The following is a 24,850-nucleotide window of genomic DNA, read 5'->3' as shown; positions in this document are numbered from 1 at the left end:
ATGTTGAACAGTACCTGAGTGTGGTGATGCTGTAGACCTATTTGGATTTGTATAATTGTTTAACCCTACATTAAATGACTTATGACTGCTATCCTTTTTTAGTTTTCATATACTTTTTAAAGAAACTCTTACCTTCCTTTATCCAAAGCAGAAGACTGGTAAGGGCTAGGAAGTTGAGATGAAGTGACTTGCTCACACAGCTACTAAATGTCTGAAGTCATATTTGAATCCAGGACCCCCCATTTTCACAACTGGCTCTATCTACAGAGCCATTTAGTTGCCCCAGTTTTCATATACTTTTTATAGATTTTTAGTCTTTTTCCTTCACAGTCTACTATTAGTGCTTTTTTTTAAAAAGAGGATTTATTTTTTAATTACATTTTATTTTTTCAATCAGTAAAAATCTACCTTCTTCTCTCCCACAGTTGACAATGAAAGAAAAACAAAACTATTGTTTCAAACATGTAGTCAAGCAAAATAAAATTCCACTTTGGTTATGTCCAAAACAAATGTTTCATCCTGTATTCTGAGTCCTTCATCTCTTTATCAGAGATATGGGTAGCATGTTTCATCATTAACCTGCTGGATTCATAGTCAATCATTACAACCATAAAAGTTCGTAATTCTTTCGAAGTTGTTTGCTTTTTAACATATTGTTGTCATTCTATAAATCATCCTCCTGGTTCTATTCACTTCACTAAGCCTCAATACATAGAGGGATAACAAAAAAGGCTGTAAGATAGAGCCCTGGGGATATCTGTGGGGGGATACCCACAGTTAATTGAATGACATAAAGAACCATCAAAAGAGACTAAAAACGAGCAGACCAATAAGAAGAAAACCAGGAGACAACAATATTACAAAAACCTACAAAGTAGATTGTGCAAGATAAGCATTGTCAGATTCAGAAAGATCTTGAAAGTTGAGGTTTGAGTAAAGGAAATTAGAGTTGGCAATTAAGAGAACACTGGTAATAGTTTCAGTTGAATTATGAAGTTGGAAGGCTTTATTAAGCTTAAGAGAAAAAAAATAGGGTAGAAGTAGAGGTCCTGATAATAGACTTGACTTTTGCCTAAGTTTTCATAATATAATGTATTTGGACTTCATGGCCTTTATTTTGACTACTTAGAAATCCTTTTTTACTAATGGTTGTTAGCCAGCTATTCATGAATGTGTCAATGATATTAGATCAATAACCTCTATATAAGTAAGATATTATTGTACTTAAACATTAGTAAAAATTCCCAGTTTTTAAACTTTTTAATTCTTTCAAATGGAAATAATAGAAGTAGTTTCATGATTACCAGTGGAAATTAGTATGAACTATGCCTACAACCCTAAATTACCCTTACACTACATAGATGCCTTTTAAGAACTTAGATATAATTGAATCACTAAGCTAAACATTTGAAAATTCATTTCCTCATAAAATGACATCTTGTTTATAAAATGCAGATTTCATGAGCATAACTTACTTTAAGTGTCAACATATGAAGATGTTACTACTTCTTAACAAGTCATAATCACTTCTCTTTTCTTTACAAATTAATAACTTGTTAATGTGGCTATCATTTCTTGAATTGGAAGCATACCATTTTTTAAAGATATTTTCTATGGAAACGAAATAGCCATTAACAGTTTTAGAAATCATTGTTACCCAGTTGATAGTGTTGCTGAGAAAGACTTTGAGAATTGTAATATTGCTTAACACTGTATAATATAAGTTAATTGGTATTGTTCACATCATAACAGTTTAAGAAATAACTTTGTAATTTAATAAGGAGTTCACTTGCTTTATATGCTAACATGATTTTATTAAAATTTGTAAGAAATTTCTATTTTGATTCATTTCTTTTAGAATCCATTATTTTAAAATCATATCTATATATCCACATCTATTTACCTGTACTCTCCCTTAAACAAAGAAGTAACTTACTGAAAATTGTAAAACAATTATAACTTTTCTTGGACTTCAAAACTGAATGAAACCTTTTCTTCCATTCATCACAATACTTATTGATATTAATTTATTCTAAGGTATTGCTTAAAATAAAGTTCTTATTAATTAGGCAATATATTTTCCCCTTCTCCTGAAATTTGTTGGAATTTGATATTTTGAACTTTTGTCTGTTAAGATTAACTTTGTCAGTCCCGCTCTTATAGTTTATTTCTGTATTAAATTTTGAATTTTTCTATTTCAGGTTTTCCCACTTGATTATCTCCTTATAACAACTATAATTATGTACTTTATTTTTACTTCAATGGCGGGGATTCGGAATATTGGTATATGGTTCCTTTGGATCAGAGTGAGTAATATAAATGTATATTGCTGAAAAAAACGCTCATTTTTTTCTATGTATAAAACATCTAATTTTTATATAACAAGTTCTTTTATTTGTTTTGTGAGGGTGAAGGTAATAATTTCTCCAAGGTTAAAAAATGATTTAATTATTTTTTATTCTATATTTAAATGTTTAGAATTGACATGCTAGAAGTTGTAATTCTCTGTAACATTGACTTCATAGCATTTAATATACAATGAAATTTAAAGGATGGCATTTAATCCAAGAACTTTGAGACTAAGTTATATAATATACAGATGTATTTAAGGCTTGGATAAAGAGAGGTATTCAGTTTTATGATGTTAAATACCACCCAAATTAAATATATTTAAGGTAAATCCATGAATATGTTGTTTGAACCTTGGGAGTCTATTCAATAAAAATCCACCTCTTTTTGATGCCATTTTATATTGAGAGATAAAATTAGGTGTGAAGATCTTTTGATATCAAAATTAATGAGCCAAATTTTAACTGTTCTAATGACTTGAAACAAATCATTCACTCTCTTTTGTTTCACTTGCCTCAATGTTGGTTTGCCCATACTTAGACTGAATGTAAAAATAACTTTCAGTTTTCTTAGCAGTTTACCTGAAGGTTTCATAAAAGTATTTCATTATTATGATGCTATCTCTCATTTGGCTTCATGTGACTTCATATTGTAACATAAATATATAGCCAGATATTTAAATTTTTAATTCTAAAATCATCTTGCTGATTTCAGATAAAACTAGAGATAGTTCTTATTATCTTCATATATACGAGAATGCTCCAGAACAGTGGCTTCTTGACATTTTTTTTGTGCCTTGGATGCCTTTGGTATTCTGCTAAAATCTATGGATCATGTCTCAGAATAATGTTTAAAAATGCATATAATAAAATATAAGGGTTGATAAAAGAAACAGTTATATCGAAATGAGTTAAAAAAAAAATAAGGCCACTGACACCAGATTACTAACCTCTTCTTTACAAGTGAATATAAAAATATTTTTTGTGTTAAGTAATATTGCAGTATCTGGACAGCTGATTTTAAAAAATAATTATTTTTATGTTTTGGGGGGCTTAGAAGCTTTTGCTGTTGCTATTTTCTATAAACAAATAACTTGGATTAAACCTAAAAACTCAATGAGGGAATCTGAGGGTTATTTTTTAAATCATATTTATATTTGCTAGCACTGATGAAGAACTTTTAGGCTTTATTTTGGAAAAGATTGATTATAAAAGCATTTCCTTTAACAGAGAATTTGAGCTTAATGTTCTACTTGAAACAATATTGCGAGTGTAGTAAAGTAATGCTATACTTTTTTTTCCAGTTGTATAAGATTAGAAGAGGTAGAACCAGACCCCAAGCACTCTTGTTTCTCTGCATGATACTTCTGCTGATTGTCCTTCACAGTAGCTATATGATTTACAGTCTTTCCCCCCAGTATGTTATGTATGGAAGCCAAAAATACTTAGTAGAGGTGAGTACTATGTATTATATTCATTTTTTTAATCGGTATTTTGTTTCTCTAAAGAATTTTAGAACTGGAACAGACCAAAAAGTCCAGCTAGTCACATAAAATCCTTTATATGTTTTTAGAATGTTATCTTGACCTCTGTCTTCCTATTTCCATTTTTGTTGTCTCTTTTTCACCTAAATATTCCCAGTTTCTTCATCTAATCTTCATATGGCATGACTCTTTATTCCTTTTACTATCATGGCTGTCCCCAGAGCTTATTGGTGACCTTTGCAATGTGATGATGCCCAGAAGTAGATGAGTGCCACAAATTATCTGATCAGAGCACAGTTGAGCTATAATATTACTTTCTCTAGACACTGTGCCTCCATTAAGGCAATTTCTAAAAGCATTAGCATTTTTGTCAACTATGTAGCACTTCTTACTCTTATTAAGCTAAGCTTATGGTCCACCAAAACCCATATATGCCCATCATAAGAGTTTGCAATCTAATTAGGCTTTCCAAATCCTATACTTAGATAATTGATGTTTTGATTCATATTTAGGACCTTATTTTTATCCCTCTTAGTTTTTATCTTGTTAAGTAAATCACCCTACTATTTCAACCTTTGAATATTTTTAAAGTCTAATTGACAAGTAAATGTTAATTATGTTCAGAAAGTAGACATAGTTTATAAAATGCATGTCTGACATGAGATTATCAATTTCATCAGATTACTTCTTAAACTACTTTTTAATTCTTATATTACTTTGTTAATATTATTTTTATTTAGGGTAAAATTCTCCTCAGAATTATGTACTAAATTTCATCTAAAGCTTTCTTTCATTATTTCCCTGGATATCCTTGATCTTTTGTTATTCCAGATGAATTTTGTTATGGTTTTTTCTAAATCAGTAAAGAAATATTTTGGGAGTTTAATGGGTATGGCACTAAATAGATAAATAAGTTTGGGTAGGATGGTCATTTTTATTATATTGGCTCGTCCTATCCATGAGAAGTTAATGTTTTTCCAATTGCTCAAGTCTAGTTTTAGTTGTGTGGAGAGTGTTTTGTAGTTGTGTTCATATAGTTCCTGTGTTTGTCTCGGGAGATAGATTCCTAGGTATTTTATTTTGTCTAAGGTGATTTTGAATGGGATTTCTCTTTCTAGTTTTTGCTGCTGAAATGGGTTAGAGATATATAGAAATGCTGATGACTTATGTGGGTTATTTTGTATCCTGCAACTTTGCTAAAGTTGTTGATTATTTCAAATAGCTTTTTGGTTGAATCTCTAGGATTCTTTAAGTAGATCATCATGTCATCTGCAAAGAGTGATAACTTGGTCTCCTCCTTGCCTATTTTGATGCCTTCAATTTCTTTTTCTTCTCTAATTGCTACTGCTAGTGTTTCTAGGACAATGTCAAATAGTAGAGGTGATAATGGGCATCCTTGTTTCACTCCTGATCTTATTGGGAATGCATCTAGTTTATCCCCATTGCAGATGATATTAGCTGATGGTTTTAGATATATACTGTTTATTGTTTTTAGGAATGACCCTTCTATTCCTATGCTTTCTAGTGTTTTTAATAGGAATGGGTGTTGTATTTTATCAAAGGCTTTTTCTGTGGCTATTGAGACAGTCATGTGGTTCTTGTTGGTTTGCTTGTTGATGTGGTCAATTATGTGGATGGTTTTCCTAATATTGAACCAGCCCTGCATCCCTGGTATAAATCCTACTTGATCATGGTGGATGACCCTTCTGATCACTTGCTGGAGTCTTTTTGCTAGTATCCTATTTAAGATTTTTACATCTATATTCATTAGGGAGATTGGTCTATAGTTTTCTTTCTCTGTTTTTGATCTGCCTGGTTTTGGAATCAGTACCATGTTTGTGTCATAAAAGGAGTTTGGTAGAATTCCCTCTTTGCTTATTATATCAAATAGTTTGTATAGTATTAGTATTAGCTGTTCTCTGAATATTTGATAGAATTCACTGGTGAATCCATCAGGCCCTGGGGATTTTTTCTTAGGAAGTTCTTTGATGGCTTGTTGGATTTCATTTTCTGATATGGGATTATTTAAGAATTCTATTTCTACTTCTGTTAGTCTAGGCAGTTTGTATTTTTGTATATATTCATCCATATCACCTAAATTGGAGTATTTATTGCCATATAATTGGGCAAAGTAATTTTTAATAATTGCCTTCATTTCCTCTTCATCGGAGGTGCTGTCCCCCTTTTCATCTTTGATGCTGTTAATTTGCTTTTCTTCCTTCCTTTTTTAATTAGATTGATCAGTACTTTGTCTATTTTGTTTGTTTTTTCAAAGTACCAGCTTCTAGTCTTATTTATTAAATCAATAGTTCTATCACTTTCGATTTTATTAATTTCTCCCTTAATTTTTAGGATTTCTAGTTTGGTTTTCTGCTGGGGGTTTTTAATTTGATTGCTTTCGAGTTTTTTTATTTGCATTTCCAATTGATTGATCTCTGCTCTCCCTAGTTTGTTGATATATGCACTCAGGGATATGAATTTACCTCTGATTACCGCTTTGGCTGCATCCCAAAAGGTTTGAAAGGATGTCTCGCCATTGTCATTTTCCTCGATGAAATTATTAATTGTTTCTATGATTTCTTCTCTAACTAAACGATTTTGGAGTATCATATTGTTTAATTTCCAGTTAGTTTTTGATTTGGTTTTCCATGTACCATTACTGATCATTATTTTTATTGCTTTGTGATCTGAGAAGGCTGCATTTATTATTTCTGCTTTTCTGCATTTGTGTGCCATATTTCTGTGACCTAATGTATGGTCAATCTTTGTAAATGTGCCATGTGGTGCTGAGAAGAAGGTGTATTCCTTTTTATCCCTATTTATCTTTCTCCATATGTCTATTAATTCTAATTTTTCTAAGATTTCATTCACTTCTTTTACCTCTTTCTTATTTATTTTTTGATTTGATTTTTCTAAATTTGATAATGGTTGGTTTAAGTCTCCCACTAATATGGTTTTACTGTCTATTTCTTCCTTCAATTCTCCTAGTGTCTGCATTAGAAATTTGGGTGCTATATCATTTGGTGCATACATGTTGATTAGTGATATTTCCTCATTATCTAAAGTCCCTTTTAACAAAATATAATTACCTTCCCTATCCCTTTTGATCAGGTCTGTTTTTGCTTTGGCTTTATCAGATATCATGATTACCACTCCTGCCTTCTTTCTGTCAGTTGAGGCCCAGAAGGTCTTACTCCATCCTTTAATTCTGACCTTGTGGGTGTCAACCTGCCTCATGTGTGTTTCTTGGAGACAACATATGGTAGGTTTTTGGATTCTAATCCATTCTGCTATTCGTCTACATTTTATGGGTGAGTTCATCCCATTCACATTCAACGTTATGACTGTCACTTGTGGACTCCCTGGCATTTTGATAACCTTCCCTAATTCTAACCTTTTTTTCTTCGGCTCTACCTTTTAGTCCAGTGATTTACTTTAAATCAGTCCCCCTTATCCCCTCCCTTGATATGTTTCCCTTTTTAGTCCCTCCCTTTTTGTTCCCTCCCCTTCCCCCCTCTCTTTCCCTCCCCTTTTGTTTTCCCTCTCCCCCACCCCCCTTGGTTTTCCCTTCTCCCTACCCTTATTGGGTAAGATAGAATTCAAGATCCCAATGTATCTGGATGTTCTTCCCTCTCAGAGTTGATTTCCCTGAGAGTAAGGTTTAAGTAAAAATTCTCTTCCTCTCCTTCTTATAAGAGTTTTCTTCCCGTCCCCTTCCCGTGTGAATCTTTGTGTGAGAAAGATTATTCTATTTGGTCTTTCTTTTCCCCCTATTTACACATTACATTTTCCCCACATGTTAGTATACATAGATTGATATAAATTTAGTCCTTATAGAAGAGAGTTTGAGTAAAAGAAGAAGATAACAATTTTCTCCTTTTCCCTTTCCTTCATATTTACCTTTTCAGGTATTCCATGCTCTTTGATTTTTGATATCGAACTTTCCACAGAGCTCTGGTCTTTTCTTTGCAAAAACTTGGAAATCTTCTATTTTGTTGAATGCCCATACTTTCCCTTGGAAGTATATAGTCAGTTTTGTTGGATAGCTGATTCTTGGTTGAAGACCTAGCTCTCTTGCCTTTCTGAAGATCATGTTCCATGCCTTACGATCATTCAGAGTAGAACTTGCAAGGTCTTGTGTGACCCTGATTAGCATTCCTTTATATCTAAATTGTCTTTTTCTGGCTTCTTGTAGGATTTTTTTCTTTTGTTTGAGAGGTTTGGAATTTGGCAATTACATTCCTGGGAGTTGTCTTTTGGGGGTTTAGTGCAGAGGGTGTTCTATGAGCTCTGTCAGTGGCTGTATTGCCCCCTTATTCTAGAATCTCTGGGCAATTTTCTTTAATTATATCTTGTATTACGATGTCGAGTTTGGTGTTTATTTCTGGCTTTTCTGGAAGTTCAGTTATTCTTAAATTATCTCTTCTCCCTCTATTTTCCAAATCTGTCACCTTGTCAGTGAGATATTTTATGTTCTCTTCTAATTTCTTGGTCTTTTGGTTTTCCTTTATTAGTTCTTGTTTTAAGTCCTGGTTTTCCTTTTCAGTTTGGTCAAACTGGTTTTGTAGATGCGTGAATTTCTTTTGCATTATTTCCCACTGTTCCTCCCAGAAGACTTCCATCTTTTTGATCATTTCTGATTCAAATTCTTCATGTGTTTGTGGAGAGTTTCCATTTCCTTTGGAAGGTTTCAGAGCATTTGCTTGTGTTTCCTCTTCTGTCTCCTCTGTGTTTTGTATTTTTGCTCCATAAAATGTGTCCAAAGTTTCCCCCTTCTTCTTGTTATTTTTGGAATTTGGAGGCTTTTGTGCTTCAGTGTAGTTTGCCATCTCTATATGAGTGGGGAGGATTAGCTTTTCTTATTTCTGTCTGGTGTTCAGAGGTTTTAGCCCCAGGCAGATTGTCCTTTCTATGAAGTTGTTGTTCTGTCTTCCCAGGGAAGCCAGGAATTGCTGGTGTGTCCCTGGGTTTAATTGAGTGTGCCCTGAGGCAGGGACCTGAGACTTGGATGGAGGGATCCAGCCAGGGGGTTATAAGCTCCCCCCCGTCTCTCTGTTTCCCTGCTGTCTGGGTGCCCCCTCGACTAGGTCAGGTTGTTTTCAGGATGTGGCCTTCAGAATAGCTGGCTCCCGAGGCCCTTTTGCCAGCCCTGAGGGTTGCTGTTGTTTCCAAAGACCCTGCTCTCTGAGGGGGAGGGGCTGCGGCTTCCCAGAGCTGCAAGGGCTCCTCCCAGGGGGTTACGAGCTCCCCCATCCCTCTCTGTTTCCCTGCTGTATGGATGCCCCCTCGACTGAGTTAGGTTGTTTTCAGGAAGAGGCCTTCAGAATAGCAGGCCGTGGGGCTCTGAGGTTGCCTCTGCTGACTCGGACTCAGACTCGGCTCTCTGGTTTGGGGGGGATGGGTCCTTCCTTCTGCCTACCCCTTAGGTCCGAGTGGTCTCGGGTTCTGGCTTTTGGGGGGTGGCCGTACCCTTTGATCCAGGTCCAGGTCCAGGAGGAGGACTCCCGGGGTCTATGCTGTTGATCGTTTTTAATTTCAGTGCCCTAGGAGCATTTGGTTTGAGATCAGTAAGGAAGGGTTTCAGGAGATCTGGACTTTAGCTTTCTCTAAGCCTCCATCTTGACCGGAAGTCTCATCTAAAGCTTTCTTAAATGAATCCCATGGTACAAAGCTATTACAGCCCAAAGCTTTATTAAAACTCCTAATATTCCCTCTTAACTGTATAACTATGTAACTAATAATATGAGTTCCCAAAAGAAATATTTTATGAGAATATGCTATGTCAATCCCCATATGTCTTGGCTCCAAAGGGGACACCCTTATTAAATCTGATATTTCAGTTACATTTAATTTTTAAGAGCATAGAAGAAGGCCCCTCTTCTAGTTCTGTTTTAACTAATGGAGAAAGAGAAGGTAATTCAACATCTTATTTCTCCTTTCTTCTAAATTCTTCCCTCTTCCGGATTATCTTATCTACTACTTCCAAAATAATCTTTCTAAAATACCAATTTCATCATGTTTTTTCCTCAGTCAAAAAAAAAAAACTCCATTGGCTACCTTGTGTTATAGAACAAAGGTTAATCTCTTAAGACTTTCCTTAAAGACTTTACTAATCTGGCCTCACTCTCTCACATCAATCTCTTTGCCTCCGTTATATATATATATATATTATTTTTATGCCGGATAATCATATAATAATTCTTTTTCTAAGACACTTTTGCCTTTCTTATTACTCTCCAAATCCCTCAGATTTATTTGTCCTACTTCACAATGTCTTCTGAAGTCACAGTCATTGGTGATGATCTATTATTAATTTAGGGTATCAAACATTAATATATACCTACTATGTGTAAGACACTGTGCTGAGTATTAGAGGTAAAAGTATACTGCTTCTTGTGGCATTTCTTCATCTGTTCCTAAGCATTGTATCATGTAGGTGTTCCATATTTTTACAGCCTTGTTTTCCAATTAGATTATAAACTGCTGGAAGATATGGGAACATAACTTATTATTCTTTTATCCCTTCTCTTCACTCCTTTACTTAATAAATACTTGTTGAATGAAGAAGCAATGCCACTATGTAGCAATGTTGTGTCTGTGGGTGCAAAACAAACAATTCATGCCCTTGCTATAGTATTCTCTGGCCCCTGTTTTATAAAGACTGAAAACTAGAGTTTGTGATCACTTTGGCCCGTCTCTTATATAGTTATCTGAAGTTTGTAATACAAATGTGTGATATTTTTCAGTAATCATATTAAATGATGCCTTCTCAAGTCCATTCTATACCCGGCTGCCATAATAATTTGACACTAACCTGCCTTTTTGAGATTTGTTCCATATTACCCTGCTTTGCATGTTCATGCACTCTACTTTCCAAACAAACTTGACCTTGTTTTCTAAAGGCAATTGTTTGTGTTTGTATTTGGCCTCCGCAAATTATCAGGATTTCATACAAGCCTGGAGTGTACTTCTTCACTTCTCAGAATCTGTAGCTTCCTTCAAGGTCCTCCTCATGGGCCAACTCCAGAAAGAAGCCTTTCCTAATATGTAATTGTTAGACTAATAGCTTTACTCAAATGATTAGGTATGAACTTATCTAATTACACTTTGTATCTGTTGCCCAACCCCCAAGCAAAAAGTAAATTCATGGAGAATACGAGCCATTTTTTTATTGTTTTTGTATCCTCAGCTTCCGGCATATACAGTGCCTTAAATGTAGTAGGAAATTAATAAATGCTTGTTTCATTAAACTGGTAGAGACTTGAAGCACATAATCCAGTTAGGAGGCTTTTGCAATAATTTCAGGTGATAAGGACCTGAACTAGCTAGGGTACTTCATTGTGTGAATAGAGATGGTGATATATATGAGAGAGCTAACCTGGAGGAATTGACAAGATTAGCAACAGAAGGAATATGAAAAGTGAGGCAGGAGAAATCATCAAAGATGACAGTGAGGTTGTCAGTCTGTGTCTGGAATCATGAATAATGCCTTTAACAGAAAAGTATTTAGGAAAAGGGGTGGATTTGATAGAACAAGACAATAAGTACTCTTTTAGAAGTGTTGAGTTTTTAAATTATGTTGGTTTCAAATACCACTAGTAAGAAGTGTCTAAACAATACAATTAATGATATGGTCCCAGAGTCCAAGAGAAAGATTAGGGTTAATTATGTAGATCTAGAAGCTCCTTGGAGATAGAGACTATTTGATTTTTGTCTTCTTATGCCCAGCATTTGGAACATGGTAGGAACTTTATAAATGCTTATAAATCAGCCTTTACAGAAACTATAGATGAATACATAGAAGCAGATGAGATCACTGAAAAACAGATGAGAGAGAAAAGGAGGGCCTAAGATAGACCCTGACAGTAAACAATGATCTAATAAAAGAGACTGAGAATGCATAGTCCTGTTGAAGAAAAATCAAGAGAAAGCAATGCCACAAAAACTTAGGAAGAAGAGAATATCCAAGGGAAATTCACAGAAAGAAAAGGTATTGATGGGGTGAAATTTTTTTCAGTGAAATGAGTACTCACATCACTATCATCACAAATCTATAAAAGTATTCTAAAGGTGGGGAGGTCAGCTGTTTCAAATCCTGCAGAGAAGTCAAGAAGATGAAAACTGAGAATGGATCATCAGATTTAACAGTAAAAGAGAGTTGTTTTTTTAAACCTAGACCTTCTGTCTTAGAATTAATTCATTGTATTGTTTGCAAGGCAAAAGAATAGTAATGGCTAGGCAATGGAAGTTGTTATTTGCTCAGTTTTTGTCATAGAACTAGGATTGTCTGAGGTCACATTTGAACCCAAGACCTCCCATCTCTAGGCTTATATCTCAATCCACTGAGCCACCTAGCTACCCTCAAAGAGAAGTTTTAAAACAAGTGGTAAGGTTAGAAACAGGATTTCAGGGGATTGAGAAAACCGTAGACATTTTTCTGAGAGCTTGGCTGTGAAACAGAAGAATAACTCCTGGGGATGGCAAGGTCAAGTGAAAGGTTTTTAAGGCGGGGGGGGGGGGTGACTTAGAATGTTTCTAAGCAGTAGTTTTATAAACAGAGCTATAGACTGTGAGATATTGAAGATAAGAAAGAGTAAGCAGATGATTGGGGGGTGATGTGGGGATAAGCTACCAGAGAAGAGAGGGTGAGTGGTAGAATCAAAGTTTGCCTCTTGGTCAGAGATTAGATCTAAGGAAGTGAAATAGAGTACAGTTTCTAAGATTTTGAAATATAAACTAATGGAGAAGGGCTTTGTGATTTGTGCCTTTTCTTCATATAGTAAGGGGCAAGGTTCTTAGGTATTAGGAAAGGGAAAAAGCTTTCAGATACTTGAAAAAGGAGGGAGGAGATGATTTACAGTGACTGTGGGGAATCACATTATTTCCTAAGAGAACAATAAAAAGATAGTCATTCCAACTGGGAACATCCAGCTGAAATTTTAACATAAGTTTGGACTTGACTCATTCAGTTTGGTTTTGTGATTTCATCCAGGATCATGTAGCAACATATGTGAGAAGGAAGCAAAATAGGTCAATTGTTGGGTAACTCAGGGTTCAGTTTGGGATGGAATGAATAATTTCATAGGATATAAGATAAAGGGATTGTGGAATAAAGAACAATGTGTAGTTGAACTGATTAACTATAGCATTTTCTCATTTCGATAAGCCCTAATTATACTGATCTGATCATGAGTAACAACTTTTTTGAAACTTGTGCAGGTCTCTTAGACTTATCTACATGTAATCTTCAGCATTGTAGGAATACCCTCATCAATGAAATAATAAATTGTTGATGTATTGATAGAATTGAATATTTTTGTAGATTTGTGATTACAATGATGTAGGTACGCCTTTCATTGAGAAAAATTTCACCCTATTAATATCTTTTCATTCTGTGAAGTTCTAAGTGAATCTCTGACCCTACTGATGTTTTTATTTTCTTCCATACCTTTCCTTGAGTTGTAGCTAAGAAGTTGGAAAGAATTCTCTACCTTTCCCTCCAGGGGTAAAAAGCCAGTGTCCACATGCTTCCAGGTGGGCCTAAAGGGTTGGAGGGGCTAGGGGCACTAGCTCTGAGGGGCACCTGGACCCTGGGGTTTTAGGGAGAGGCTTAGCAGAACACCTCTTCACTGAGCCAGCCTGGAAGGGCAAAAGGCAGAGAAAAAACTGGTCTGGGGATGCAAAAAACTTGGGTAGAGGGCTCAGGTTGTGGCCAGGTTCCTCTGCTGGGATTTGGCCCTTAGTAGTGTAAGGATAATTTAGGGTTGTGACCTAATCTAAATTTAATTTTTGGCTGCCAGGGGATATCCCAAATAAAAATACCCAAGTCAGTTTGGAAATATATGGCATATATTTCCAAAATATTGGAAGTATATGGAAATAATATATAGGGAAGAAATCAAGGAGAAGAGAGAGGGAGAGGGTATAGGATTTCTCCTGCCTGGCCTGTGCCAGGGGGAGTTCAAAATCCTCCACCACAAGGTTTCTGAAGAAGATTAGAGGCTTCTAAGTGGATAGTGTTTGCAAGGTAAAAGGGAAAGAATCAGCCTAAAACTCTGAGAGATCTCAGAGAAGACGCCTCACCGAACTAGGGTCCTAGGCTTCCTCCGGTATGGTATCAAGGAAAACTCACCACTAAAAACCAGACAATAGCAGCCAAAACGCTCAGCCAGCTGCCGCCAGCCACCTCTCCGCCGCCAAGAGCCCTGAGAGAGGAAGTGACACCAAATATATATAGAGTTTTACATCACTTTCCTGTGTTTCACATGTACCAATGATATCTTAGGCCTGACTTAGAACAACCCAGGGGTCTGTCAGTTGTTTCTGATTTCTCATTTGCTAGCACATGTCTGTCTTAGGCCATCCTCCTAAATACTTAATCCTTAAGTAGGGGTGTAGACATTCCTGATTTTGTTAGACTAAGTAGGGTGGAGTAATCTAAAGTTCATAGTAGGCCCTGAAACACTTTGCAGGCTTGGTGGGGGGAGGGGCAGAAATTGAGGTGACAGGGACCTGGAACTCCTGTAATAATGAGGCAGCTTTAGGGATAATGTTGCTGCTCTCCCCAGTACCCCATTCTCTACCTAAGCTACTGCTGGAGGCATATGGGACTCAGAAGGGGACTAGGGTCCTAAAAATACCCAACAAAAAACATATTCCCTAAAGCAAGATAATCTCTTCTAAAAGGCTAGAAACTGAGGAGATTTGGGTTACACTTGGTTTTAGGGTTAGGAGTTCCACATGGTCACTGCCTGACAATCAGAGCTTATTAATTCCCAAAACCTGACTCTTTTGGGTAGAAAAGCTAAAGCTAAGGTTGTTACCCTCCCCCCAATCCTCAACCCCTTCTCATCAATCTGGAGTTCTAGGCAGTGAGGCTGTTGCTTTGATCAGTCCTGATTACTTGCTCTAGTTAGCATCTTGGTAGTTTTGCCTAATCTGACTGAGATACTAACAAACTTACTTAAGAATAGTTTAGAGAGAGTAAAAAGTGAAGAAAATGAGAGCACTCATCAAACCTTTATGGTTACCAAAATGGAAAAATTAAAATTAACATTATGAGGCTGCAGCTAGCTTTAATAATTTTATTACATCAAAATAGTAATAGTAAAGAGAGGGGCGGGGGCAGCTGGGTATCTCAGTGGATTAAGAGTCAGGCCTAGAGACAGGAGGTCCTAGGTTCAAATATGACCTCGGACATTTCCCAGCTGTGTGACCCTGGGCAAGTCACTTAACCCCCATTGCCTAGTCCTTACCACTCTTCTGCCTTGGAACCAATACACAATATTGATTCCAAAATGGAAGGTAAGGGTTTAAAAAAAAAATTAGTAAAGACAAGGAAATGTAGGAAAGAGTTAGAGAGTTACTTAGCTCATTGCTCTATTGGCCACCATGATGGATTGAAGCTCACCACTGATAAGCATTCCTTTAAGTTCCATGCTCCAGCCAGAAGACCCCAAAGACCTCCTGGTCTTCCACTTATAAGCTGTTTTCTCCACCCACTAGCTCTCACATAATAGCTCAGGAACCAACCATACTTTCTTAATTTGTCTGGGTCACCCAGGAGGGGTAAGTACCTATGGAATCAGCTTCCTGTCTCATTGGTTCTTTGGTTCTCTAACTTCCTTTCTCTGAAGGCCTATCTGTACCTGCATATCTCAGTGGTTTTTGACCTCCAGGTTAGTGACTGATGATGTTAACAAAGTGACATAATGGAGAGAGAAATTCTCTTCTAACACCATCATGTTACTTTCCTTTCTCCCATGTGTTTTCCCATAAATCCACAATGATGGGTCATCAGAAATGTATAATTGAAGGAATAAATCAGGAGGTCATTGATGAGGAGTTATATTTTACTGATATACTTTCAAATGTCAAGAGTTTTTGAAGAAGCCTTCTCTTCTCCCTACCATCCCAACCCAAATACCCCATCTACCCCTGCCCTGGCAGCACCTTTAGCAATGATTGATTATGAATTTACAAGATGACAGGAGGAAGTGTTGTACAGTAGAAGCAGACATGAATGAGTCGTGAGTAGATCTCAGCTTTTGAATTAGATATGTCTGAGATAATAGGTACCTCAAAGCCCTGAAGTGAAAGTGTTTTTTTTTTTTGAGGAACTGTGTATATCTGAGGAGGAAACATGGTAGTGAGAATGTGGATAAGGATAATAGAGAAACATAAGTATTTTTTATGGTAATATGTAAGATAACCTACAGGTTGCCTAGACTGAAGTAGCTAGGAGTTCAGGATCCAGATCATAAGCCTGCCCTGGAGGCATGCTATAGAAATAGTGAACTATTTCAACTATTCAGTCATCTTTTCGATCTCCCCCTTTGCCAAAAGAAGAGCAGGAAAATTCTTGGCTTGCCTTTGTGGTGACTTGGTTCTTTCAAAGACTGTGGAAATGACAAGCTGAAGTGCTACCCTTTAACTGACTGTGACTAAATAAAGAATAATTGGTTGCTATAGTGAAAATGTTGAGAAGTATAGAGTGAAAAAGATGTGACCATTCCATCTTGGAATTCATGAAAGAAGAGGAAAGTCAGCCACAGAGTGATATGCACTCTTGGTTTTTAGAGCACTGATTTCAAAAAGATTCAGAGAAAAAATAGGTAGGATCCTTTACCCTATCATACTGTACCCTGTCATGCTAGAGGAAGTTTGCACAAGAGCAGTTAGAAGTTATTAAGAAAAATTCTGAGAATAGAAAGAGGAGAAATAACTAAAAAAGACTGATATGGATATTCAGGGAACTCAGCCAACATAAATTAATATATGTTATATGGAAACAAGGGCATGTAGTGTAATGAATGCTGTCTTGTAAGAAGTATCAGGAGCTTTAACACTGAGAATAAACTGAAGCTGGCTAGGAATACTATGGATGATCCATAAATACAAATTGCTTTAATGAAAAAGGATCATAATTGCATTTATGAACAATTAGAACTATGAAAAATTTATAAAAACAGTTTTTTGTATATTTCCCAGTCTTAAAAATACCTGCCTAGGGTAGCTAGGTAGCATAGTGGATAGAGCATTAGAATAGGGGATAGGAGGACCTAGGTTCAAATCTGGGCTCAGACACTACCTAGCTGGGTAAGTCACTCAACCTCCATTGCCTCATCCGTGTTGCTCTTCTAGTCTTCGAATTGATACTAATGCAGAATGAAAGTTTTTTTTTTCTTAATACCTGCCCTACAATTATGAAATTAACCAAAAAAGTAATTGATTACTCACTACTTTACTGATGTACAGATACAATTTTCATTTTCTAAAGGAGCAAGATATTTTAAAATTTGAATAAACTATTTGCCACACATAAATAGGATACATTTGGTCCTATTCTGTCTGAACAAATGTAGTAAGAAGTCATAATTATGTCAAAATAAATATTTGAGCCTGAAAATCTTATGTTTTGTCCACATGAAAAAAAAAGAATTCTTTGTTTATTTTCAAACAGACTGAGTGCAAATAGTTAATGTTTTTAAAATTATTTCTGTGAAATGGGGTTTTTGGCAATATCTGTCAGGAAGATAAAATAACTACCTCAATTAGTGGTTGGAAAAAATAACAAACCTCAGTATTACCAGTGCTACCACTTTTTTCAGAAACTGTGGTGAAAAATAGGCCTTACCAACAAATATTATTATGTATGCTTCTTTCAGTGTAGGGGATATTCAATGAGGAAATGCCCTATGCCAATGTAGCTTCTATCCAGTTTAGAGTCTTAGGGAATTGCCTACAGCAGGGAGAGGTTAAATGGCTTGCTTAGGGTCACAGAGCCAACACATATCAGAAAAGGGACTTGAACTCAGCTCTTCTTGACTCTATAGCCAACATACTCTGATGCCTTTCACTTGTAGAACATTAAGGGAGACCAAGTCTCCCTAGAATTATTGGAACTTGGATTTCCCCTGGACTTTTACTATATGATTCCTGAAGTACATTATATGCCAGAGACTGGGACTCCTTGAATCCTTGAGTGATCTTCTGGGGCCAGTGGCTCCTCCTAACCAGTTGCATATACTTGGTATTAATTTTATGTTCTAAATATGAAAATTATAAAAGTTTATAGAATCCTTGAGGGTTTTTTAATTAAGATTATAATAGTATTTGAGCTATAGCAATGCAATTATCCTGGATAAGCCAGAGGAATTTAGAAGAAAGAACACTATCCACAACCAGAGAAATAACTGTGGAAACAGAAATGCAAAAGAAAAACATATGATTGATCATGTACTTCAATGGAGATATGATTGGGGTTTTGATGTCAAAAGATCACTCTATTGCAAATATGAATAACATGGAAATACATTTTGAACAATGATACATGTAAAACTCAGTAGAATTGCTTGTCAGCCCCAGGAGCTGGGAGGGAAGAGAGGTGGGAAAAAATCATGAATCATGTAACCATGGAAAAATATTCTAAATTAAAAAAAAAGAAAAAGCAGTATTTGAACTATTTCTAGTTCAAAATGAACTAAATTGTTTATATAGTTTATTCCACAAAAAGAAAAGAGACATAACTGGTTGTTGGGGGGAGGGGGTTGCATAAAGTTTGTAGACTACTTATGTAAGAAAACACTTACTGGTAATTAGAGCTTTATCAGAGTGGGCTGTAGGTAGGGTATTCCCTACCACTGAAAGGCTGTAAAAAGAAACTTGTGACAAATTACTATGAATGACATGGAAAGAATAAATTAAAATAGATGGCTTACTTGGGTATGTCCTGGGCGTAGGGGGGGGAAATGAATTTGGATTAAATCTTGTTGATAGCTCTTACGAAGAGTTTTATTAGGTTCATTCTGTCTCATTAATAACAGAAGTTCTATGTTAAAGGTTGTTTTATTAAAATCACTCTGTTGCTTTAAGAGGCAGAGCAGATAGCTTTCACCCTCCATCACTTTCAGAGACCAAGCATAAAAGAAAAAAATTCAGTTAAGAGGGTCTTGCTCTCTGATTTGAGAGAGATAAGGGCAGCTTCATTAACTCTCTGTCAAGAGGATCTGACAGTTACTTCTGACAATTTGTTTCCAGTTACTGGGTTGGAGAAGTTAAAGTCTTAATTAATGTTCATCCATTAGTTAGTAAGATAGATAGCAAATTATTATTTTAGCCAGACAGAGTAGCATTAAGTTAGGCCTGCTCTGCCAGGCAAGAAGAAACTGCAAAGAAAGCAGTTATATTTGGGGGTTTATTAGATAGATTTTTAGTATAGGTTTTGGGTTTTAATATTTAGAGATAGACTATCTTTTTCCTACCTCCTATTTCCTATCCCTGTCTCTCCTCATAGAATAAACAGTTTTGGTGGTGTTCCAAACTGCTTTCAGTCTTCTATCCACCACTTACAAAATAGCTTTAACTATAACAGCTTTGATTTGATCAAAACATTGTTTAATATTATTACCATTCATGTTGGAGTTGTAAACTGATACAATCATTCATCCTGGAAGGTAATTTGGAACTATAATCAAAGAGCTATAAAACTCTGCAAGCCCTTTGATCTAGTATTGCCACTACTAGGTCTGGGTCCCAAAGAGATCATTAAGAGGTAAAAGGACCTACTTGGACAAAAATATTTATAGCTGCTCTTTTTGTATTGCCAAAGAATTGGAAACTGAGGGGATGTCCATCAATAGAGGAATGGCTGAACAAATTGTGGATATTGATAATGGAATATTCTTGTGCTGTAAGAAAATGATAGGCAAGGTTATTTCAAAAAAGTCTGGAAAGATCTGCAGGAATTGGTGCAGGGTGAATTAAGCAGAATTAGGAGAACATTACACACAATAACAGCAATACTGAACAACTATTATCTATGAAAACTTGACTACTCTCAACAATGCAGTGATCTGGGACAATCTTGAAAGACTTATGATGCACTCTATCCACCTGCAGAGTGAGAACTGTTGGAGTTGTCTTTCACACCAGTGTATTTATGGTTTTATTTTGAGATTTTGGTTATGTATGACTTTTGCTCTTACAACAATGACCAATATGGAAGTGTGTTTTGCATCACAATTAAAAATGAAAAAAAAAAAGATTAACATTCAGAGGCTATGGGACATAATATCTTTATTGGACTTTGACAGACACTGATATGATCTTTTGTGTTTTTAACATCTTTAATATATCTTGGTTATCATATTCCATTCTTAAGTATAACTTCCTTGAATGAACTTAAGCTGTATTATAAGGATTGGCCAGTGGTTATGAAATAGATTTCGTGTCAACTGTATTAAAAACAAAGTCATAAATGTTGTCAAATATTGTCAGTTTCAAAGGACTTTAATTCTAAGGACTCTAAAAGGATTCTGACTCAAAGGACTCCAAACTTAGCAGCAATCCAAGGCTCAGAAAGATAGAAAAAGAATTACCACTGCTTTCTCCTCCCCCCTTAATATTAGTCTTAATAAATCCAGTTCAGAATTCTTAACTAGATATGTTGTTATGAGAGAGAGAGAGAGAGAGAGAGAGAGAGAGAGAGAGAGAGAGAGAGAGAGAGAGAGAGAGAGAGAGAGAGAGAAATTTCCCTTTAAAGAGAACACTGTTAGGTGCTGAGGAGATGATTTACTTTAGTAGGGGTTGAGGCATATGCAAAGATAAGAAAATGACATGTTGGAGATATATAAAGTACCATGTGAGATACAAACCTGAGTTTTTAAATGTATTTTTTCCAGGTGATTTGTGCAACCTTCTTATATTTTTAGAGGCAACCATTATTTTTGCATCGCTATAAAGCTGGAACTCTCCTTAGAGGCCATCAAATCCAACACTAACTTTTCAAAGAAGAAAATTGAGGCTGAAAGAAGTCAAATACACAGAGTCACAACTTGTAAAGTTCAGACTTTAGGAGACATTCTTTTTGCATCATGTGGAACCAATATATGCCAACCATACCTTATATTGTTTCAAATATATAGGTTATTCTAAAGTCAGTTAGTCTGTGACATTGATCTATGGAATTTCTCTTCATTCTAATGCCACTTGGTGGAAAATATCTTATCACTCACTATTCACATTGGGTATTTTCAACTTTAGATAGAGAGACTAAAGTTATGCATTTGTTAAGTGGATACTATATGCCAGGTATTGTGTATCAGCCCTGAGGATGAAAGTACAAGAAATAGGTTTCTAAAGTCCAGAATCTTACATTGAATGGAGGAAGACAACACTAAAAGAGTGTTAGGAAGCAGAGAGTAGAAGTGAAGGGTATGTACATGGATATGTTTTAGAAATGGCTGAGTGGATTTTCTGTTCTGTGGTTTTCCACAATAGTAGTAATTTTTGCTTTTAAAAGAATGCCTGCAGGGGTAGCTGGGTAGCTCAGTGGATTGAGAGCCAGGCTTAGAGATGGGAGGTCCTAGGTTCAAATCTGGCCTCAGACACTTCCCAGTTGTGTGACCATGGGCAAGTCACTTGACCCCCCTCCCCCAATTGCCTAGCCCTTACCACTCTTCTGCCTTGGAGCCAATACACAGTATTGACTCCAAACAAACAAATAAATGAATTAATTAATTAATTAACTAATTAATTGATTGATTAATAAAATAAAAGAATGCCTGCCCTTTGATTCATCCATCCCCTTGCTGATTTATACCCAAAAAAGATAATAAGGACACATACTTGTACAAAATTACTGATAGATGCAATCTTTGTGGTGGCAAAAAAAATTTGATAATGAGGGAGTGTCCATTGATTGGGGAATGGCTGAACAAATTGTGGTATCTGATGGTGACGGAATATTGTTATGTTGAAAGGAATGATGAACTGGAGGATTTCTATGTGAACTGGAAAGACTTCCAGGAACTGGTGCAGAGCAAAAGAAGCAGAACCAAAAGAACATTGTACACAGAGACTGATACATTATGGCACAATCAAATATAATAGACTTTTCTACTAGTAGCAATGCAATGACCCAAGATAATCCAGAGGAATTTATGAGAAAGAATGCCATCCACATCCAAAGAAAGAACTGTGGGAGTAGAAAAGCAGAAGTAAAACATATGATTGATCATGTGGTTCGATGGGGATATGATTGGGGTTTGGGCATTAAAAGATCACTCTACTGCAAATATGAGTTACATGGAAATAGGTTGTCAGCTACAGGAGTGGGGTGTGAAAAATCATGTATCATGTGACCATGGGAAAATATTCCAAAAAAAAAAAAGTGAAAATAGTATGTTTTGATCTGAAAAATTATGATAGTAACTTCCTTGCATTTTTTTTCTCCCTTTAAGTTTCAGATTGAACTGTTTAGATATTGTTGAAGCTTCAGTTACACAGGGAATCAATCTTTGAATTCACCGAATTACTTGGAATAAATATTCCAATATTCCAAAATAAATATTCCAAGTAATTCGGTGAATTCAAGACTGAAGTATCTGTGTATAGAAAGATTAGGGAATTTAATAGGGACCTATTAGGTGGTGAGTTTGCTTAGCTTCTTCTTTCTTATCTGATCTCTTATAATAAGGCCCTGCTTCCTCATCTTTCTAATGTTACAAGTATCATTCTCACTCTTACTTAAAAACCTTCAAGGTTTCCACATTGCAGAAGGAGGAAAATATAAATTGCAGCCTACTTTTCAAAAGTCTTTGTATCCAACCAAACTTCTCTCATTGAGTGCCAGCCTACCTTTCTATCCTCATTTAATATTACTGCAACTCATACAATTTTCATTCTGCTTAGTTTTCAGACCTAGTCATTTTCTACATGTGTACATTTACACATGAGGTATCATGGCAGAGTGACTTGATAATGCCAGCCTAAAATCCAGGAAGATTAGTTCATTAGTTGTCCACAATTCTAGGCAAATAACTTCACTTCTCAGTGCCATAGGCAACTCGCTAAGACTTCATATTTCAAAGAAAACTGATTGTATAATTGAAAATCTGTTACCCTAAAAAAGAACTACATTTCCTGGGAGCCCACTGTCCTTATGTACTTCTTGTAGACAGGGGATATTAGGCAGGGATGTGGAGGGTTCTGCCTCTTTTTGGCTCTGTCGACGAGCATGACGGTGGTGAGGGGGATTTTGAAATGGCTAATCAGCCATGGGCATGTGGTCTTTATTTTGTATCCCTCTTATAAATCCTTTATTTCTAATGATCATTAATAAGTCTTTAAAATATAATATTTTTATTATTGAGATATAATTTTAAATTTTACATTGATGGCAACCACTAGTTGGAGAGGAACCTCTCAATTTTTTAAGATAGCCTAGATAAATTTTTTTAAGCCACATTTCTCCTGCCAAGGCTTTTTGCCCATTCCATCCACCCACCCACTCTCTCAAACTCCTAGAGAACTCTGAACTCTCTTTGGAGCTATTGCCTTTTTCTTTCCCTACTTTTTGCCCAGTTGCTCTCCCTACACGTTGGACTATTTTTAGTTTGGGAACTCTTGGCAAAGAGGAGATAAGCTAGAAACTTCTCTCTCATCCATCTGCTTGAGCCCACGTTCCTCAGTTCCTTAATGCTGCCTCTCACATTGCTGCCCCTGATTCCACTCCCTTCGGCTCCTGATCTTCTTGATCCCAATCGCTCCTACTCCAACCCCAGCCTGGTCCCAGACTGCTGGTAGCTGCTGCTATATCTTCAGAACTCACAAACTTGGAGCCACTCTTTGGGCACTTGGTAAAAACCAGAGTGCATTTTCCTTAGGCAATGATAAGCCTCCTAACTCCCTTTCCATGTGGCTGGGGAAACAAACTGCCCACTAGGATTTTACCTTGGGGGGGAAGGGGAAGGGAAGAAGGAAGTTATTCTTCCAAACAGGAAGTAAATTACAAGCATGGCTCACTCTTTGAAAGAGCAGTGAATTACCTATTTCAAACAGCTTCCAGGTTTAGGATGTTTTAATGAGTGCACTGATCCTTTTAGTTATCTTGCCTGAGATTCAGGGGAGAAATTCATCTCCCTACAACCCTTTGCCTTTTGGGCCTGCCCAGTCTCTAAGATTCATCCAGTTTGAGATTCCGCAAACCCATGTTCTCCCACACTATGGAAAATAGCAGAGCCCTGATAAAAGGAATCTGAACAAATAGAGAAAGGAACTTTAAAGAGACTGGAGGTGAAAATTTTAAGCCTTTTCAGACTCCGTTGTTTTATGATAGTCTCTGTATTTTGTTGTATTTTGCTGATTGTTTACAATTTAATTTTTTTTAAGTTCATATACTAATCTGATCAATACTATTCTGTTACACTAAATCATTTTAATCTACTGTGTTTTAACTATTAGATATATTATGTTACCTTTTTCCTATGACTACTGAACAAAATATTGTAAAAGCCCATAAACAACTTGTTTTTTCAATTATACATTTGTTAATTGCCATATAGATGATGGATGGACTCAACCTGGCTAACAACCTTTAGAGAATTTAATGAACTAAGAATTTAAATAGTAATTCTAAGGGGTCTTCAGAAGTAATTTTAATTAACTATGGTTTATGAATGGATGATTTTTTTATATTTATATTATAATGTTGTATTAAAGGTAGAGAAACAAAGAAATGTTCCTACCAAGGTGTTTCTATGAAGCAGGAAGCCAAAAATAGCTCCTACAAAACTCCAGTTTAATTTACTTCCACCAGAAAAATCTAGATTTCTTGGTGAAGTTCTAGACCCAAATAAGTTTTACTTTGTTTAAAAATATATTTGCCAAGGTTGAAAGGTTTGCTACATCTATAAAAATTGCGACAAATATCCATCAGTTCATAGTTGTTGTTTTTTTTATGGCATACAGAAACTTATATTAATATGATAGTGGGTTTGTTTGCTGTTGTAATTAACTGGGCTATTGTGAATTTTGGGGACTTTGGTACTTCTTTGAATGTGCATTATTTATTACTGTTTTATTCTGAAAAATCATTTGTACTCACTGTGGTTGTTAAAAAGGAAATTGATCTCATCTTTTTGGTGAGAAACTTTCATATTCTACCTCTCCTTGGCTGACACAATGTGTCACTGATTGTAAGCTGTATATTTTTTATTTTTTTAAACTTTTTTTATT

The 24,850-nt window shown here is 35.9% G+C and overlaps 1 protein-coding gene across 2 annotated transcripts in view; it reads left to right on the top strand.

Annotated features, from left to right (window-relative positions):
• Positions 1 to 24,850, top strand: part of LMBRD1 (LMBR1 domain containing 1) — a 291,538-nt gene that overhangs the window by 239,740 nt on the left and 26,948 nt on the right. For both annotated transcript variants that reach the window (XM_016431147.2, XM_001372997.4), the window contains exons 12-13: positions 2,202 to 2,306; positions 3,653 to 3,802. In XM_016431147.2, the coding sequence (XP_016286633.2) occupies positions 2,202 to 2,306; positions 3,653 to 3,802 (255 nt within the window). The remainder of the gene's footprint in view (positions 1 to 2,201; positions 2,307 to 3,652; positions 3,803 to 24,850) is intronic.

The sequence above is a fragment of the Monodelphis domestica genome, chromosome 2, assembly GCF_027887165.1.
Source record: "Monodelphis domestica isolate mMonDom1 chromosome 2, mMonDom1.pri, whole genome shotgun sequence".
Lineage (NCBI taxonomy): Eukaryota > Metazoa > Chordata > Mammalia > Didelphimorphia > Didelphidae > Monodelphis > Monodelphis domestica.
The sequence above is the reverse complement of the archived record's forward strand: the minus strand, read 5'-3'. Positions and strand labels throughout refer to the sequence as shown.